Below are 20,547 nucleotides of genomic sequence, written 5' to 3' on the forward strand. Positions count from 1 at the left end.
GCCTCCACCAGTTGCCTTCAGTCAGCTCCAGCTATTTGTTGATATGCAGAGATGCAAATCCTGTATTTCCTAATCTTGAAGTCTTTCAAAAGAAGTTGGAAAACTTTGTTTTTATAGCTCCCGATGATTATGTGATAACTCCTTGAAAATGTTTTGAAACCCTCTATGCTCCAAACAAAGGTCTCCTCTCTATCAATTTCCAATCTGGGCTCTTAAGTTTTTCCTTAACCTTTATATAGATTGTACCTTCCCTTTTCATTTCTCCTAGCTCTTGGATCAAATCATATCCTCAAAGCATAATTCTAGAATGGAATTCTATATTCGTATTAGAAGTATTGATCTTCATCCTCAAATACAAATTCCCAGGAAAACAGTTTGCTAATGAGATTTTTTTCTTGAGGTTGACTTTTATATTCAGAAGTGTATGTGGTTTTAAAAACACTGAATCGTATGTATTTAAACTTCTGTTTCTTTGCATTTTTAAGTTTAGCTTTAAAAATTTATTCTAGGGGTGCCTGGATGGCTCAGCGGGTTAAGCCTCTGCCTTCAGCTCAGGTCATGATCTCAGGGTCCTGGGATGGAACCCCACACTGGGCTCTCTGCTCAGCAGGGAGCCTGCTCCCCCCCCACCCCTCTCTGCCTGCCTCTCTGTCTACTTGTGATCTCTCTCTCTGTCAAATAAATAAAAGATTAAAAAAAAAATTGATTCTATTTTTATGCTTCAATAAAATATTTTAAAGAGACATTAATAAATGATCCAATTTAAAAATTAAATTCCCTTAAGTCTTTTATGTTACAATTATAAATATATGACTTTCTTTTAAAATATTATATTGCAGTTGTCTGATGTATCATCAAGAATTCCCAAGTATGTAAACATTCTTATAAATTGAACAAAGTAGGGGCCTCTGGGTGGCTCAGTGGATTAAAGCCTATGCCTTCGGCTCAGGTCATGATCCCAGTGTCCTGCAATCGTGCCCCGCATCAGGATCTCTGCTTGGCGGGGAGCCTGCTTCCCAGTCTCTCTCTGCCTGCCTCTCTGCCTACTTGTGATCTCTCTCTGTCAAATAAGTAAAAAAAATAAAAATAAAAATAAATTGAACAAAGTAAACTTACAGGTTTGAGATATTTAAGTTCTCACACGTTATGCTAGTAAATATAAATATCCTAAGATTTTCATCTTAAAATTCTAAATCCATATGTTACTAAAATTTCACTTTTTAGTTTGGATTATAACACTAACATATTTGTAGTACTAACATATAGTTCTTATGTTAGGCCTACTATGTAGAGATTCTTTAACAAAAAATATTAATTTCATTCTTATTATCTTAAATACCTATGGGGCTAATAGTAAATGTTATAATTAAGAGATATTTCACAACTAAAGAAACTGTTATGTCATCTAAACAATGTTTGTAAGCTAAGCTAGCTAAACTATTATTTACAACACACAGCTATACATATAGAGCAAGATACTACACTACTACTGGAGATGTTGAGGGAACTTTTCAAATCCTATAAATTACTCAGAACATCGCTCAGAGCCCATATAGTCTATATCCCTATGTTTGAGTCATTACCACTGCTGTGCTGGAGCTAGCCTATGCCGGCTCATGAGAACTGATGGCTAAAATTTCAGGAATTAGGAATTGTCCAAGCCAACCAGTTATTAAACACAGCCATTATTAAAATTAAATTATATAAATCGCTTCCAAATTATATTAAAAACAAAAGCAATGAATACTCAGAATGCATCACTAATTATTTTACTATATTACTTAAAAATATTATCTATTTCTTAAAGTTACTTACATCTACTCCCTCTGTGTGGTGGAAATACTTTCTAATGAGGTGCTACTGCGCATCTCCCAACTCCACATTCAGTGACATCACACTGGTAGCTTGAAATCAGCCAAGGTGAAAATACCTATAGCACAGAAACTGGCAGCCACAACACATCAAGGCTCTCCCAGCCTCCCAAAGAGCTGGTCGTTAACCAGTTCTCAGTAACTGCTAGTTAAGTCGTTATCTAATTCTCTGTCTGCCCTGGCTCTCCCAGACAGCTGTATCCCATGTTATGATTTTGCATTTCCTTAGCTCTTGAAATATTTAAACATCTTCCATGTCATTCTAAGGTTCTTTGAAATTCACATAATCCTGAATGTTTAACATTCTTTCTGTTTAGTAGGACTACACAAATCAGGTAATAAATCGATATTCCAGTTAAATTATTTTGGCATGTTTGGTATGATCCTGGCTTTAAAGGTTATTTTGTTACCATTGATTCCAAAGCAGTACAAAAGACAGGCATTGTTGACTTTATTTCATTTAGGCCTGCTGCCTGGTTTCCTCTAGTACTAATTTGTTACAGGCCTAAAAGATAAAATTTGTTGTAACCCACATGGTCAGGTTAAAATATCTAATAATTCAGTATTTTGTAGCAGAGATATCTCAGTTAATTTGTTATTTTTATCTTAATTTGGAAGTGAAGTTATTGTACCTCAATCATTAAAATCAATTTCATTTTATATATAACTGTATTATAAAGCTAATCCCAGGGGCAAAATCCATATATCCTTTTCAGTTGAATTCCAAACATTGATGAACCATGATATTAGATTCCAACACTGCATATGGGAGTTAAACTTTTTAATTTGAATTCTCTATATAACTAAATTGTGGTAATTCAAACAGAGATGCTTTCCATTACTAAAGTTAATAAGGCATAAAGAAGTGCTAGAACAAACCATGAATCTAAGCTTATACAGCCTAGAATCCCTTGCAAGTCAAGAAGAAAGAAAATCAAATCTACAGGTTTCTGTTTATAGAAGAATTTCAAAACTTAGAAATATACTGACTCTGTCATACATGGAATTGCTATAAAATACCAACACTGATTTGTGTACCTTATGAAAAAATATATCTTACTCATTTTTAGTCACCCAATCTTCATTAAATTAAAATCCCTGTAATGTAAAAAAGGTCTGATGATGATTCAAGTCACAGAGACCTAAAGCAAAATGATTCCCGCCCCTCACCCTGTTCTTTTCCTCCTCCAAGCTTCTACTGCCTGTCAACCTCCTGCCTAGAGAACCACAGCTCTTAGCACTTTGGTCACTTTGGGACTGACTGACGAAAAGAAGAGGTACAGATGGGCATGAAATTAATGGAAGGCAAAAGGAAGAAGAAAGGTAGGTCATTCTTGGGCTTTTAAAGCTCAGATGCATCCCTGCTCTTTCCCTGCTTTGTTTTACAATATAAGAATGACCCCTGCAACTACATTTTTTGGGCTCCTTTTCCCTTGGCTTCCAGTTCATTTGTTCAGTAGGAGACTGAAGGGCAAAAAGAAGGAAGAATCCAGGATATTTTGTCCCCATTCTTTCTCAGCCAGATTTGTGCGGGAGTCATCTCAAGTCGTGACTACCTCTGTTTCACGATTTCAGACCCCTGGTAGGCAGTAACCGGAACTCTGATTTCTGCCGGAGAGCCCCAGTTCTGAAGTGCATTATTACCGCTTTCCCTCGGGAGTTCTCCCAGCCACAGAAATAGTAGTGGTTTCCTGGACTGCCTCATCCTCCCCCCCCACCTCCACCCCCACCCCCACTCCCATTAGGCTCTTCCTTCCTCTTTATAACCAATGACTGCCATTAAATTCCTTCTCTTTGGAAGCGCTAAAATGATTTTTGTATTCCTGACTGGACATGACTGACAGAGAGAGACCGGAAGGGGAAAAATGAGTCAGGTGTTTCTTCCCTAGGTAACCAGGGTTACTGCTGTTATGGGTGTGGAAGGAGGTAGGGGAAACAGAAGAAGAAAGGGAGCAAATATTTGCTGAGCACCCTTGGTGTGCAAGTGCTTTATGATCATCTCCACAGATGAGGAAGCAGAAGCTGAGAGATGTCAGGTATTTATGGGATCACATTGTTAATACATGGCTGTATTCCATTTCCACTGGAGTGTGCTTCTTTCCTAGCAAACGTAGGGTTACTTTCAAAAATTGCTCTTGAAGGGCTGAGGGGACTAAGATATAAAAGCAGTAAATGTCAGATAACCTGGGATCTGGGTTCCTGTCATGGCCACACTGAAGTTAGCTGAAGGTAGCTGTTACTATGCATCAGAACAAGTTCATCTTTAAAAATTGCCTTTTGTCTCAGCATATACTCTGCCAGGATTTGGGCTGGCTAACAGAAACATTCTTGAGGTTCGAAGGTGTTCATTAAGCACATCTGCTATTTGGAATTGTTTTTATGGAATTCAGGGGCCTTTTGTATAGGAAAGTATAATTTATCTGGGAATTTCTTCTCCTTCCTTCACTGGAAAGGTTCATCAACACTGTCACATTTTATATAGCTGGACTTAGTAAAAAAAAAAAAAAAAAAGAAAGAAAGAAAGAAAGAAAGAAAGAATGAATCTAGGTAGAGGGGATGAAAGAGACTCACCATCCTATGTGCTCACATCTACTCCTATTACTTCAAACCTGGTTACTTCCAAATCTTGCTTCTCTCCCCTGTTTTCTGGACCTCTGATGTCCTCACACAAGTCTAATTGAACATGTCCTATACTCACTGTATTTTCCTGAATATTGTGGTTCTCCCTTTTATGTTCCTAATTTATTTCAGTTACTGGCCCCATAGTACAACATGATACCTCCCCTTGAGTGCTCAGCCAGTCATCCCAACCCCCACCCACTCCCTCAGACTGCACACTCAGTCCGGTGCCAAATCCTGTTAAGATCAGCTAAGTCACTCCCAAATCTGTCTTCATTCATTCATTCATTCATTCATTATTTCACTACTATATGGCAGGCCTGGGATTCAGATAGGCTAAAGGAGATACTTCCTGCCTAATTCTGTATGCTCTTTTTCAGTTTGTCCTTTCTCACCTGGGTCCCACCATTAATCTCTCTACTGTTTGGGTTGTCTTTCTCCATCTTCTTCGCAACCCATTTTACCTATGCCCCTAGAACACATTTTGTAAAACTAAAATAAAAGGTCACTTTCTTCCTTAAGTTCTTTCAGTAACTACGCATAGCCTTCAGTGCAGCCTAAATGTCTTGGCATGACACAGTGGGACACATCACATCTATTTCTTCCAGCCTTTACCTGTGATGCTTCAAAGCCACACACTCACTCTCGCAAACTCTCTGACATCTGCGTCTGTTACTTCCACTGCTTAGAATGCCCTTCCCTGTCTCACATTTCTGTTTAACCCTCACCCATTTTTCTAAACCCAGTAAGAGACAGTCTTCTTCTCTGGAATCTATTCTCCAAGTCCACCCCATGCCTGGGGCTCCTTCCTTAGGATACCTGTTCTTGGTTCCCACAACACTCAGTGCATACATACCTTTATCATAATATCATGGCACACTTATCAGATTAGTAGGTAAATGCACTGTCTCCTCCACTGTGTTGGGACTTCCTTGAGGGCAGGGAGAGGCTCGGTTTCATCCTGCATCTCCAGTGCCAGGCCCGGATCTGCACACAGTAGATGTTCAAGAGTGAATAGGTAAATACTTTATGAAAATGTGAAGTAATGTACACTGTGAAACTCACAAGGAAAGACCATTTCTTGCTCTTTGCAAACTCCTATTTTTTCCTCTGCTCGTAAAAATAGAAACAGATCCTGTTTTTGCACACCTCCCTATCAGTGTAGTTATCTAGTATTCTTTCACTATGAGTATAAGCCCTTTGACCACGGTGAAGTTGTGTAGGTGACCAGAGAACTCCAGCCAGTCAAGTAGTTCTGGGACCTGTTAACTATCCCTAACAAATTCCCCAGATGTGACTGAATTATTAACAAGGTAGAACAGGTACAGTGTTTGTAAGAATTTTAGAAAAATGTGAAAGTACCACCCACATTTCTATACTAGTACAGGACTCCAGTGTCCACAGAGCCTAATATATTAGGGTGCTGCTTTTTGCAGGACAGTATTTTCCTTACTGGGATTAAAGTTGAACAGATACGTATTTGCATCTCATACAGGTCACTGGAAGTTCAGATTAACAGAAGGAGCAGCTTTTTATACCTGCCCAAGAGTAGATCCCACTGAAAAACAATCTCAGATTGGCCTCTTGGAGAGTTGGACAGTGTAAATGATGGGCTTAAACCATAGGTTGATTCCTTGACCATTCCTCATCCACCATGCACCCACCCGAAGGAAAATAAAATGACTTATTTACAAAGTGCTTCCCACTACTGAATGGTGTTCTTAGTAGTGCCAGCGGCACCGGAAGTGTTTAGGCAGGTTTAAGCTGAGTAATACATTTAGGTGGTGCAAGTACTATAAAGCATAGAGTTTTGCCCATATTAAGATAAGCTTCCTGTACCTACTGACACATAACAGAGGTCTGTTTACACAGGATGACTCTGGCTTTCAGCTCCAAGCTAAATGAGCTTTAAGGAAATACTTCAGAGAAATTGGCTGTGGATTTAGTAGGAGTGCTAGATTTTGGTTATTAACAAGAGTAGTATTTTTGTTACAATCTTCTCTTCTCAAGCTAGATCTACCCAAAAATGTTAGATTGTACTTCAGATGTTAAGGATTTACTTCCTAAATTAAAAATAAAAAAAAAAAAGAAAGAAGAAACAAAACAACAACTAAAAAAATCTAACTTTCTAGCATGCTTCTATACTCGATGTCAGGCCAAAGAGTGCCAAGAATCCGTGATCAAAGAATGTTGCAATTCAGTGATGCACCATACCAAAGACAGGAGACTGCTGTTTTTGCTTTTTCATACTCTTTATTGCCAACGGTTTAAAATGGTCAACATAAAAAAAAAGACATTTTGATAATAAATACTGCTCTTTTGGCTGTAATAAATAAAAAGTTTATTAACAAGGAATGCACTTTTCCAGCCACAAATGTCTTCAAAAATTAACAAAAAAAAATTACATATGGCCATAGTTCACAGTTGAGTAGCCAAAAGCTGCTCCAATTACAGCCTTTAAACAACATGGGAGCTTCCTCCCTTTCCCTCCCCTTTGGGAAGTATATTCACAGTTCCAAGTCCTCTGTCTGAAATGCTCTCAACAGAGAGAAGAGTCAATGCACCTTTCTGCAAAATTGTCTGAAACACCTTTTAAAACAGGTACGTCAAGGAAAACTGCATTCTGGTTCACTCTCAGATCGTCCAAAGTTCAGAACTGTATGCCTCAGCCTGGTCTGGCTCCATCTAGTCCTTCAGGCCCTAGAGGAATTGTTTTCGTACCACCACCTGTCCATCTTTTTCAACATGCTGTAGACCATCTGACTGGCTTCCCTGTAGATCTCACAGTGGAAAAGAGGCGTCCCATAGGGTCCATTCAAGAAGTCTTTCAATTACATCTCTGTAAGAGCATGTTCAGAGCATATTCCATTCGATGCTTTAATTCTAACGAACAGCCAGACATCAGCAGAGTTGTCAGTCTGAACGTTGTAGATATCCTGTCCTCATTGATGTAAGTGAGAAGATATTCTTCATTTTGGCTACAGATGATTATTTTCGTATGATCATGGTAGAAATTCACCTTTCAAAAGGAGACATAGACATTAGACATCTCTAAATATTCAAGAATTAGACAACTGTGCCCAACAATTAAATGGCTGGATAAAAACCACTTTTTGTGACCTAAATACACACATTGCTGAAAGCTTCACTTACCTGAAAGGTGCCATCATTGAAGAGCATCATTAAGGCCTTATCAGATTTTAGCCACTGAAGGAGGTAGAGCCGAGGTCTTCGAATATCGGTAACACTAGGCAGATCTCCACCCTAGAAGAAATTGGGAGGATAAGTGCCCATAAAAATTTTGCAGTTTCCAGTTCTTCTAGCCATATGCCTGTCCAACTTGGGTGGGCATCGGAATGGCCTTGCAGTTCCTGGTCCCGCCTCCCAGAGATTCTGACTCAGTAGAGCTAGGGCAGGACATGAGCATCTGCACTTCTAACAAGCTTTGGAGCTGTGCAGATGCTACTCATCTATGGACTACACTTCAGATATCACTGCCCAAAAGCCACATCCAGGAGGTACTTACATCCATGAGGTTCTCCTCCATGTAATGAGAGAAGTATTTGAGCACCGTCACTTGACTAATGAATTGTTCAGGGGCATCTGTTGCAGGGAAAACAGAGCACTGGCCAAGCTCTGCATAATAGTGAACTGTTCTGAAGAACAGGAATCATAGGGAGACAAGAGAAACAAAACAGAAGCAGTTAGTCACTGTTTTTAGGTTTCTTTAGTGCAAGACTAAAGAAGTGGCAGGATTTTATTAACTGGATGTACTTACTTTTTATCTGGAAGCAAGCTCATGTGAGCACCATTGTTGAAAAGGACACCTACAGTGTGGTCTGAGAGCTGGTACCCAAAGCCGTATTTGTTAGAGTAATCGACCCATTTGGTGACCCACTGAAAGGAAGTGCTCAGCTGCTCTTTGGGAATGCAGTCAGCTTCTGGCATGTTTTCTAGACATCCTCGAAGGACTCTTGCTACTGTGTCTGCAACACTGCCCATGGTACTGTCCTCAAGGCCTGAAAAATCAGGGGAAAAATATAAAATAATTAACAATAAGACCTTGGGCTTTGGTGGCTGCTAATTTTCCCTCCACGACTTCAAAGGACAGAAGTCTCAAAACTGTTCCTTGCCTTTTCCCAAATCCTCTGATTTTGCTGCTTTTATGTTAAATTGGGCCACAAAACAAATGGACTCCACTTACTTAGTATTAAGCACTGGCATTGATAGTTCCATGTAAAATGCCACTGACAGCTACTTACATTCACTGCTACTGCTGCAGCTGCCAAGAGTCCCTCGGACAATCATGCGAATAGCATCTCCCATCTGCTGCTTATTTTCTACTGCAGGAGTTCCAGATCTGGCGACTGTAGTGGTAGGTGGCTGGAGCTCCTAAAAAAGACAATGAGTCAAGCATCTACAATTCATTTAAGATTGAGAATTCTAGGCTAAGGTGAGATTGTGGCAATTGCTGGGAAAGCTGATCAAAAAGCAATGGGCGCAAAAGGTGTTTCAGGGATTCGAGTGCATGCATTGTTGAAATGAAAAACAAAATCTTTCCTTTTAAATGGATGGAAGAAAAGCTTTAAGTTTTAAACTTAAACATTTTTGAATCGTAATAATCATAACCCATATGATGATTAGCAAAGAGCAGGAATGATACAAAGTGTTTAAATCTATTTTATTCTTTTCCAGCATACCTCATCTGTCCTGTGTTTGCTGGGTTGCTGAGTTATTGAAGTCTTTTTCAAATCATGCCTAAGCTTGTAAATTTCTTCATCCTCTTTAGACACTCTATCTGTAAATCAAAGACAAGAATTATGAGCATTAGTCTATGCTAACAAGGTAGGAAGAGAGCTAGCCACATTTCCTCCTTTTGCATTAATAACCAGCTTATGAGCATTCAAGGCAAAACCGGCATTTTATCATTACCATCAGCTGCAATTATGCAAGAAGCACACTTTGTGTATGAAAAACAACAACAACAACAAAAAACCCTATCCATCCCATTTTGCAGTGCAGATTTATCATGCTATAACAAGTTTAACAGTATTCAAACATACCAACTGTTATGCTAACATAAAAACATTCTTTTAACTAAATTATCAAATTTAAATAGAATACTGGATACAGAAAAGCAGAAGTCTTATAACTTACTATGTGTGTCAATATATCTTGCTTTGTCTTTTTTGCCACCAAAAAGAGCAGCAGCTGCTTTCTTAAAGAAATTCTTAGCTGGGCTTGACAAGTGGAAATCTGGAACTGTATGACAACAGCTAGAAGAGAGTCTGTCTGGAGTGAAGCCCTGTGGAGTACCAGAAAAGATTTTTAGTAACCAGTTGATTGAATAACTGTGATCAATTGCACAGAATAAAAAGACATAAGAAACGTGCCAACCTGCAAAAAAAATTCATGTCGAATGATGTCATCCAAACTGGGACGATCCTCTGGATTCTTGGACAACATGCTAGCTATTAGGTGCTTAGCAGGAGCCAGCAATGAAGATGGCATTGTATACCTTGCTTCTCTTATGCACCTGTAAGTTTCTTTCAAATTTGTCGTTTCAAAGGGGGGTCTTCCTAGTAACATTGTATACCTGTGTGCAAACGAACACTTCTTTAGGAATGGTAACAAAGCAACTCTCTTCAACTGTTAAATTCTAAATACAAATTTGCTTTTTTATAATTTTGGTGCCTTTACTTACATTACACAACCTAAGGCCCAAATGTCTGATTCACAGCCATGTCCTTGCTTGTTGAGGACTTCAGGAGAGAGGTAATTTGGAGTACCACATATTGTTCTGGAAAAACAAAACAGGAAGATCTCATTAAGAATGGTCCTACTGTCTACACTTAGTTCTCTGGATAAAAACCTCTGAAGTATTGTATTCCTATTTAATTCCTATTTAGAAAAATTTGACTTTTTAATTTTTGGCATCTCAACAATTAACATTTGACCGAGTGAATAATTTTTTTAATATGTGCGCAGTTTTCTTCAACTACATGACAAAGTGTTTTTAACCAACTGAGACCAAATACAGCATAGCATTTGTGTAACATATCAGGCAAATATGAGACAAATTTCTTTCATAATCAACCCATAGGCGTAAGGTACTCTGCATACTTCATAGTGGGCACTTACTCTTTCCATGGATTAACATTATCATGGTTTGTGGATGTTAGTATCAATGGACCTTCTCCAAAACATTTGGAAAAAAAATAAGGGCATCTTTGTAAAATCCTGTCAGGATGTATCTTTCTGACTCTTACCTCCTTCTGTGTTCCAAGGGTTCCAGCCTGGCTGCCAAACCGAAGTCCCCGACTTTTAATTCCATGGCTTCATTAATAAAAAAGTTCCCTGGATGATAAACAAAACAAAACCTGAATCCCCTTGAAAAAATGTTCTAACCGAATACACACACATTCTTTGGAGGCAGGCAATCAGGTGTTTACTATGAAAGTCACCGATTCAAAAAGGAGATTGCATAGGCTAGATCCCAATTAAGAACATTAATACATAACAAGGAAGACAGAGGAGAAAACACCTATCTTTAAGGCAAAAGTCAGTGTTTGGAATAAAGGGCTTACCTAGTTTGAGATCTCTGTGTAAGATTTCTTGTTCATGAAGGTACTTTAGTCCAGACACAATCTGCCTGAGGTAGTATCGGACTTCTGGCTCTGTCAACACCTTCCTTGCTTTCAAGATATGAGCCATGGACTAGGAAGAGGAGAAGGGAAAAAGAGAATCTGTCAAACAAAGTTATCAAAATCAGTAGTTTTCCTTTTGCAGGTTGAGTGATGAAAGTTAACACTGCAATATAATAATTGCCACCACAGCTAAAATCCCAGATAAAACACAATCTGAATCCCATTTCAGTTTGGGGGAAGTAAATGGACTCAAACAGGAGTTAAAGCTTACCCTTCGACTGCAGTATTCCAAGAGAATGTAAATGTTTTCTTTGTCCTCAAAGTAGTGGTAAAACTGCACTACATGCTTATGATGAAGGATTCTGTGAAGCTCTATTTCTTTGTCAATCTGAAAGAAAAAGCAAGATAAGGCTGATGAGCCTCCTGTCACCTTCCGTAAGCCAGTTGCTTACACATGCAGAAGACATTTTCTTAACAGGGAAGGGCCATCCCTGCACACAAAGAAAATACTTTAGTCAACAGTCATACACACCTTTTCCCTTTGATGAGGTTTAGCTACTCTGCTATGAGGAATAATTTTTGCAGCATAGACTTTGTTGTTTGTCAAATCTGTCATCTCGTAACATTTGGCAAAGCCACCCTGAAACAAAGCCGAGACAGTATTGAGTGTGGCAGAAAAATGGACAGCAGATATTTTAAAAAATATTTTTTAAATTAGGGAAGCAAAATTACGGGGAAGTAAGGGTGGACAGACATGTGCTCTGTACTTTTTAAAACCTCCTTTAAGAAAGGAAAAGCATTCCTGAAAACAGTGAAACAGTTCCCCTTTCCCTTTACAAAGAGGAGCTTTATGGAGGGGGCTGGGAGCAGGGAGATGAAAAATAATGTCTGAAGAGACCGGTCAGGAAAATTCCCTGCGGAGCAGGTGGAGGAAGCTAGGGACTGGAGCAGACAGCCCTCGCTTCTGGCCTCACGATCAATTTCTTTGGGCCGCGGGAGGCACTTGGAGCCGTGGCTAAGGATGTAAAGCCGATCCGGCGCTGTCAGCGTACAAAAGCCAGAGCAGGGCAGGTGAACACCCACGTCCCGCCGAGATCGGAGGGCCCTGAGAAGCCAAGACGCTGGGACTCAGGGTCCAGCCGGCTCGGGGGCTACCCGGCAGACCTCCCTCCCATCAGGAAGCCGGGCGCCCGCCGCTCATCACCTTTCCCAGCACTTTGCCCCGGCAGTAGCGCTTCCCCGTCGTGGGGTCCACGATAATCCGCGAGATCTCGGCCCCCGAGTGCGAGTGGTGGTGATGGTGGTGCGGGGCCGCCGGCTGTCCCTGCCCCTGGGGCTGCGGCGGCTGCGGCTCCTCGGGGGGCTGCTGCGGCCGCTTCTTCTTCGAGTCCCCGCCACAAGCCTTGCCCAGCGCCTGCTCGCACATCTTGGTGCTGGCGGCCGGCTGGTAGGTGATAGTCCGCAAGAGCTCCATTGTCGCCTCACGGCCAGGCACCTCCGAGGTGCGGACACTCGTCCGAGCTGGCCCTTGCCCTCGAGCCCCCGCCTCCAACAGCAACCCGCGCCCGACGTCCGCGTACACTTGTGAGAGTGCGAACGCTCGGCCGAGTCTTATATACGGCGAAGAGAGGGGCGGAGAATGCAAACGGGATGCGACGTCACGGGCGACGCCCCGCCCGCCGGCCGCCTGAGCGCTCGACGCCGGTCTCCAGGTCGGAGCTGGCCGGCCGCGTCCCGCTGGCGACCAGCGTGGCGACGGGGACCGGCCGACCTCGGGGAGGGCTCGCCGCCGCGGGCAGGCCAGCAAAGGGGTGCGGCGGTCCCCGCCACCCCATTCACTCCTCGAATGCTCCGAGGGTCTGGGTTTGAAATGGAAACCCGAAGGCTAGCGCCCGGCCCTCGCCCCTCCCTCAAGTCCGCCCTCGCCCCGCCCCGCTCGCCGGGTGTCCCCGCGGTGAGGTGTGGGAGGCCAGCCGGGCGCTCTGCTAACGCAGGTCCCCTCCCCCGCACGGTCCTTCCTGACCGCCCCGCAACCTCACGCCTCCAGTCAGGTGTGACTGTCCGGAGTCCCCTGCCCAGGCACGTGAGGCCTCACCCTGCCGTCTGGAGGCCTCGGTGCTGCCTCCCGCCGGCCCCGCCGCCAACCAGCACTGCTTCCCGGCGTTTTTACCCCACCAGCTCGCTTCTGGTTGGGGCTGCGAGGTAGCCCTGCAGAGCTAAGCGTTTCGGGCTCCCCGCCGCTTCTAAATGAGGTGGTCCCAGACCCTGGTGTGACTGTTGCCGAGTCCCGCTTAGGCCTGTTTCACCTCTGCGGATCACTCTAGAGCGGGTCTTTGTAGGAGGTCAGGCCCTTAACCTTGGAGAGGAAGCCCGCGCCCTGGCGAAGTCTTCCCCCTTCAGGCTGCTCTAGGACTGGGGAGCAAGGCCGTCATCTCCTGGGCTGTTCCAGAAGTGCAGGCACTGGTCTGAGCGGGCAGCGGTTAATAAAGACACCGGCCTTGTTTGACAGTAAGTTGTGTTAAAAGCGCTCCTGGCGCTAATTATGGTTTACCATCGAAGTCATCTCTCACTTCTTATTTGGAAGGGGTTATGCACAATGAGTCCTTTAAAGGCTCAGGAAGTCACCTGGCTGCCCTGGTGCTGGGGGAGGGAATGTAAGGCCTCCTCCCCTGCAGGGGCATTGGTAGCATGAAGGGAGGATCAGAGGCTAATGAGCCACAACATGGCTCAGTTCCCAGTCCCAGATTCTACTCTTCATCTTGGCTGACCCACGAACACCTTTTCATCTTGCTCTAGTGCCAACAGTGTTAACATTTCTTGAGCGCTAGGGTACAAGGCACCGTGTATAGGTTTCTGAAATGCCTCTGTCATCCTGCAACGATTCTGACTGGGAAATACTGCTGTTCCCACTTTACAGACGAGGAAACAGGGGTTTAGTGAACGGTTCCATGTGTCTGTTAGGAGACCACCCAAGGTATGTTACTGAGCGGTAGACACATCTTTTTGTCCCAGTTAACAAGATGTGCTCAACTATTTTTTGATACTAAATGCCAATGCTAGTGACATTACTGGGTTAGATGAACCCCTGGAAGGTACTTACAAAAAGGGTTTCCTCCAGCCCACTACCAAGCTGAGGTATCCACGGCATGGATGAAACAAGCATTTTCAGAGACATTCTGTGTCAAACACTTCCAGCCTAAGGGAGGAAGGAGGCTTCACTGGCATTACTGAGTAGAAAGGGAAAGGCTTTTTGATTCTTTGAACAGCTGAGGGCAAGCACAGGCATGTTTCTCCTAAGTGAAAGTAGACTTCACTCCCAAGATGATCAGGGCTGATAGGGGGGTGGGGGTGGGGGTAGAAATGAAGATTTACATAATCCTCCCCTTTAATAACCCTGGGGGTGACCTTTGCTCCCCAGATGGATGCAGACCTGTTCACTACCCTGCCTCAGGCTTGCTGGTTAGAAAAGACCACCTGAACTTCCAAGAGCATTTTACACCACACCCTTCTTTTATTGGTGGATAGTGAACTTTTTCATTTGTCTATGGCCTTCTGAGAGAAAAGGACTGTGAAGCACAGATTGTCAGGGTATTTTTCATTACTATTTCACGTCTTTAGTTACCATATCCTCTTGTCTGTATTTTTGCCAAATGTATTTCCTCACTCGATGGACTGTGGAATATTCCATATGAAATTCAGGTCTACCCTCCAAACCGTTCTGGTATTTACTAAATAAGGTGAACATTGAATTGTGTGTTCTGAGAGCCTCTGGCCCACTGCGAAAATCAGATTTTTCGGTTTGTGGTGCCACCACGTGGACAGAACCAGGATTTCAGTCCATGCCATCCGTGGATCCAAAAAGGAAGTACTTTCCCTTGGAGATCATTCTTTAATTACAAAATATCATTACTCTGCGGTTCTTTGGCTTTAATGCAGATACAGTTAAAATCCCAGTGTGATTTCTAGTGACACCTGGCAAGCTGATTCTAAACTTCATAGGAAAGTGTAAGTGGTCAAAAATAGCAAAGTCCCTTTAAAGAAGAAGGTGGGAGGCCTTTCCCTACCAGCTGTCAGGACTTACAATGAAGCTGTAGCAAGTAAGAAAACACAGCCCTCTCACAGGGATAGACTGATCAGTGGGAGATATAGAATAAAGTGTCTACAAATTGGCCCATATGATGTGGCACTTTGATAGAGGACCAAAGAGTCATGACAGATCAGTGAGGAAAGGAGGGACTGTTCAGTAAACAGAATTGGAACCAATGATTTTTCCATGTCAAAACAAAGTAAAATCCCCATCTCCCACTGGATGAGTTTTCCATTTGCTGTTCTAGCAAATTACCATGGACCAGGTGGTTTAAAGGACAGAAATTTTTCTCACAGTTCTGGAGTCTGGAAGTCCAAGGTCAAGGTGTGGGCAGGCCTGGATTCTCTTTGCAGATGGCTGCCTTCTGGCTGTGTCTTCACGTGGTGGTTCCCCTGTGCACTCCTCAGGCATCCCTGGGGTCCCCTCGTATGCCCAAATTTCCTGTAATAAGGATGGAAATTAGACCGATTAGGGTTTCACCCAGATGCCCCCTTTAACCTTAGTTAACCTCTTTCATGACCGTGTTTCCAAGTACCTTCACAGTCTGAGAAACTGAGGGTTAGGGCTTCAATATATGAATTTTGGGTGGACATAGCTCAGCCCATAACACACACTGTATACAAAAAGTCTACCTCGGGGCTTTTAAGCAGAGGGGCTTTAAGGCAGAGGCTTTAAACCCTGAGCCACCCAGGCGCTCCCAAGATTTTTTTTTTTTTTTTAAGAAAATCAAAATATGGGCGCCTGGGTGGCTCAGTGGGTTAAAGCCTCTGCCGCTCAGGTCATGATCCCGGGGTCCTGGGATTGAGCCCCGCATCCGGCTCTCTGCTTGGCAGGGAGCCTGCTTCCCCCTCTCTCTCTGTCTGCCTCTCTGCCTACTTGTGATCTCTGTCAAATAAATAAAATCTTTAAAAAAAATCAAAATGTAATTGACATGTAACACTGTATTCATTTTAGGTATATAACATGTTGATTTGATATATGTAAATATTATGAAATGGTGAACACAGTAAGTTTCCATCACTATAAATCATTTGATTTTTTTTTCTTTTGATGAAAAAGTTTAATATCAACCTTCTTAGCAAATCTCAAATTTATGAACAGTATTATTAACTGTAGTCACCATGCTGTACATTACATCCCCAGGACCTATTTATCTTGTAACAGAACGTTTGTATCTTTTGATCCCCTTCACCCATTTTGTGCTCCTGGCCCCTACATTTGCCAACCACCAATCTGTTCTCTGCTATGAGTTTTGTTTTTTTTAGTTTCCAGATATAAGTAAGAACATACAGTATTTGTCTTTCTCTTTCTAACTTAGTTCACATAGTATAATGTCCTCAGGATGCATCTATGTTGTCACAAATGACAGGATATTCTTTTCCTTTTTTTTAATCACTGAATAATATTCCATTGTATATATTTGCCAGTGACGTTGTGTTTATCCATTCTTCTCCACTGATGGATGCTAAAGTTGTTTCTGTACCTTGGCTATCATGAATAATACTGCAGTGAGCATGGGAGTACCAACATGTCTGTGATTGTGATTTTGTTTCCTTTGGATATTTACCAAGAAGTGGGATTTCTGGGTTATGTTATACTCCTATTAGCAATTTCTTGAGGAATCTTCGTACTGTTTTATACATAAGTTGTACCGGTTTACATTTCCCTCAAGAGTGTACAGGGCTCTCTTTTGCCCATGTGCTGGCCTGCATTTGGTATCTTTTGTCCTTCTGAAAGAAGTCATCCTAAGAGGTATGATGTGATACCTCATTCTGGTTTTGTTTTGCATTTCTTTATAAGTAATGATGTTGAGTACCTTTTTTACGTACTTGTTGACCATTTGTACATCTTTGGGAAAATGTCTATTCAAGATCTTTGCCCATTTGTAATTGTATGTCTTGGGGTTTTTTGTTTGTTTATTGTTATTTGTTTTATGAGTTCCTTCCATATTTTGGATATTAACTCCTTATCAGGTAAGTGGTTGGCAAGTATTTTCTCCCATTTCGTAGGTTGCCTGTTCACCTTACTGATAGTTTTCTTTGCCATGCAGAAACTTTTTAGTTTGCTGTAGGTTGATAACATTTTTTATCTGTATCTTCTTTGATTTTTTTTTAACTGCTATTTTTGAAACAAAATTTCTCTATTCCTTGTTCATTGTTAAAAATTTGAAAAACATAGAAACATTAAAGGAGGCAGTATTGGTAAGATTATACTTTAAAAACTCAAAAGATACAATGAGCAACCATCCTGAAGTGGTCTTCCCCCCTACTCCTCTATTATGGCTTTCTTGGCATATCATCCAAGTAGTGACATCATCCCTCTGCTCCCCACACAGATGGCTGCTCTCAATAGTCTTCAGTGTCTCATATCTTGAATTGCTCTTTTGGCTGTCATTTCAACCCCAGTGATCTGGCTAGATGCTATTGTACATGGTATTCTATTTTTTTTTTTCATCACTACTGCCCAACTTTTTGAATGTTCTAAACAGACTCTTAACTCTATGCCACCTGCAGAAACTTCATTCACAAATATTACTATCTAATTATTATTTTCCTTGACCTTTCTGCAACATTTGGCACTTTCATTGTCCCTCTTCTTTGCCATCATACTTGACTCCTAGTCCCGTCTGCCTTCTCTTCTGGTTTTCTCCCTAAGCCCTCACTCTTTCTGATCCTTTTCTCTTTCTTCAGGTCCTCTCATTCACAGGACTTTAGATTTTTGGTCAACCTACTAATAAAATAATTCTGAAAATTATGTAAACCCCCCCCCACATATTTTTAAGTTGATAGGTAAATTTTTATTAAGATTGGGGTCATAAATAATATGATATCTGAAACAGTGGTTGTTATACATATGCCTTAAGTACATTTTTGCAAAAACTAGAGAGTTGCATTTTCATTTTGTGGGAGATGTGCACTGTGTAGTTTAATTGGCAAATAGTGTTTTCACTTTCAAACTGAGCAGTCAGAAAACTGGCTTTGTGTTCTAACTCAAATAAATGTGTCAATACCTGTCTTTGTGATAACCATATTCCTTCTAAATTCCAAGTCTTAGAGGGGGAAAAAGAGAGAAAAGAAAAAAAAAAAAAAAGAAAAGAAAAGATGTGACATGAGGTCTTGCCTCAGCTTTGCCACTTGGAAGAAGCTTCTTACAGAAGCTCTGCAGTCTCAATATTTCCCTTTTCATGGTGGAGTGGGGGGTGCTCCAGAGGTGTTTACACCTGGAGGAAATGAACAAGAGTAAAATTCTGAGTATTGGGATGCATGGATGGACGATGGGCAGATGAGAGATACGCTCTCTTATTGTAAAATGGGAGACAGGCAGTTGTGAAAGGAAATTTGGAAAGGAGAACCTGCAGACAGGGAATTGTCAGGCAGATCAGTTTTAGGAAAGAATTTATAAGTTGATTGCCTTGAAATTGTCAGTCTGCCCCCATTACACCTTGAAACATCTTCAGGTGTATGCATGTCTTCATTTGAATTGGCTATTCTAAAAAAAAAAAAATAGTTACTTGTTATACTCTCTCTCTCTTTTTACTCCTGCAGACTTTATTCATTCTCATAAATCCAATGATCACCTCTAGGTGGATGGCTCAGAAACCTATTAATCTCTTCTCTCCTTTACAAGCACCAACCAGATGTTTCTATTTGAAGATCTCACATTCAACTGGAGATCACTTCCTAGTCAGCATGACAATGAAACATACTGTAAAGTTGTTTCTTCCTTCAAGTACCCCCAGCCTAAGATAAAATTCAGCTCGGTCACTAACATCCTAGCTGTCTCTGACCTGAGCTTGCAGTGGGTGAAGGTGAAACCCCAGTCTTCTTCAGGCCCTTCTGTTTCTGCCCAACCTCCGGGTGATTCAGTGAGCCTTGTGCAGATTCCAAGCAATCATTACCTTTTGTGTGAGAAAGGAAAAGAAATAAAAGTGTGTGGATACAAATATATGTATATATAGGTAGATAAGTCGATAGGTAGTTGGATATAGAAAGACAGACATATCTGCTGATACCTTCAGTAAGAAACTGCAAGGCAAACCAGACACTAGTGAAAATATTGTTTAGGGATGGGGGTAGAAGCATAAACAGTGTTAAATGAGCAGAAGTAGAAGCAAGACTTCTCGGAGTATGCTTTTATATAAATCATGAGTCATGTAAATGTTTTACACACTCAAAAAAAGCATTCCCTAAAATTGAAATATTTTAAAATGAAACATATTAAGTGTATATCAAAATTTAACATACCCCTACAGAAGAAAGAACTACTTTAAATGTCTGGAATATGGTATTCTTGCTGAAAACCCTAGGAAGACTATATTCTTGGGAAAAAAAGAGCTTCAAAGTCAGTGGTATTATTGTTAATGGTAATATTGATATTATTATTTGGAAATCACTTTCTGTATAGTACAGAGCTAAAGCAAATAAATGATTATGTTACTATTAAAATAAATTCTCATTTTAAGAAATGAGTATAAAATCAAAAGAAGTAAAGAAAACCCCGTAAGCCAAATTGGAATTGACAAATGTCAATTTAAACTCTTGATTTTAGAGTATGTGCTGACAAAGTGAGCACTAAACTCTAGATTTGGGAAAAAAAAAAAAAGTATCTCCTACCTCTATTGTCTGAATGAACCTGCATTTAAAAAAAAATAATGAATATAACTGATGAGTACACTTGAAACATAAAAATTCATGAGGCCAAAATTATATTTTCAAAAAATTCAATATGTAAATAAAAACTTCTTTGCCCACATTGGAGATGACTATTCCACCAAATCCTAATTCTGAAAATTGGTAATTATAAGGAGGATCTTTATTTTATTTTTTTTAAAGATTTTATTTATTTATTTTACAGATAGAGATCACAAGTAGGCAGAGAGGCAGGCAGAGAGAGAGAGAGGAGGAAGCAGGCTCCCCGCTGAGCAGAGAGCCCGATGTGGGGCTCGATCCCAGGACCCTGGGACCAGGACCCCAGCCGAAGGCAGAGGCTTTAACCTACCGAGCCACCCAGGCGCCCCTATAAGGAGAATCTTAACTTACTTTTGTACTTCAAGGTAACAGAATAACCCCAGTTAATGAGGATATTTTTTCCAGTTTTATTGAGGTATAGTTGATACACAGCAGTGCATAGGTTTAAGGTACACAGTATAATGATTTGACATACAAATTTCATAAAATGATTACCACAATAAGTTCAATTAACATCCATCATCTCACTTAGATACAAAATAAAAGAAAGAGAAAAGAACATTTTTTTTCTTTTCTAATGAGAACTCAGAATTTGTCAATTCTGTTGAGTTTCATAATAGGTGACCCTTGAATAG

The 20,547-nt window shown here is 41.2% G+C and overlaps 2 protein-coding genes across 2 annotated transcripts in view; one reads left to right on the top strand and one right to left on the bottom strand.

Annotated features, from left to right (window-relative positions):
- RAB3C (RAB3C, member RAS oncogene family) overlaps nucleotides 1-20,547 on the top strand; it is a 645,683-nt gene that overhangs the window by 209,331 nt on the left and 415,805 nt on the right. The window lies entirely within an intron of this gene.
- Nucleotides 6,724-12,833, bottom strand: PLK2 (polo like kinase 2). Its single transcript, XM_047729415.1, has 14 exons — nucleotides 12,342-12,833; nucleotides 11,670-11,777; nucleotides 11,409-11,525; nucleotides 11,078-11,207; nucleotides 10,760-10,847; nucleotides 10,195-10,290; nucleotides 9,888-10,086; nucleotides 9,648-9,795; nucleotides 9,191-9,288; nucleotides 8,753-8,882; nucleotides 8,269-8,509; nucleotides 8,017-8,146; nucleotides 7,644-7,754; nucleotides 6,724-7,509 (listed from the first exon to the last, which is right to left on the bottom strand). Exons 1-14 carry the CDS (start codon nucleotides 12,609-12,611, stop codon nucleotides 7,318-7,320), a joined length of 2,058 nt encoding a protein of 685 aa, XP_047585371.1. The 5' UTR covers nucleotides 12,612-12,833; the 3' UTR covers nucleotides 6,724-7,317.

This window comes from Lutra lutra, chromosome 5 (genome assembly GCF_902655055.1).
Source record: "Lutra lutra chromosome 5, mLutLut1.2, whole genome shotgun sequence".
Classification (NCBI taxonomy): domain Eukaryota; kingdom Metazoa; phylum Chordata; class Mammalia; order Carnivora; family Mustelidae; genus Lutra; species Lutra lutra.

What these genes read in the sequence shown, in the direction of transcription:
- PLK2 (XM_047729415.1), bottom strand. Translation starts at nt 12,611, where the DNA reads ATGGAGCTCTTGCGGACTATCACCTACCAGCCGGCCGCCAGCACCAAG. An exon ending in GGGGCAAAGTGCTGGGAAAG is followed by an intron (nt 11,778 to 12,341) that starts GTGATGAGCGGC and finishes GCTTTGTTTCAG; the next exon opens with GGTGGCTTTGCCAAATGTTA. An exon ending in GCAAACACAGGACAGATGAG is followed by an intron (nt 8,883 to 9,190) that starts GTATGCTGGAAA and finishes TGTCTTTTTTAG; the next exon opens with GAGCTCCAGCCACCTACCAC.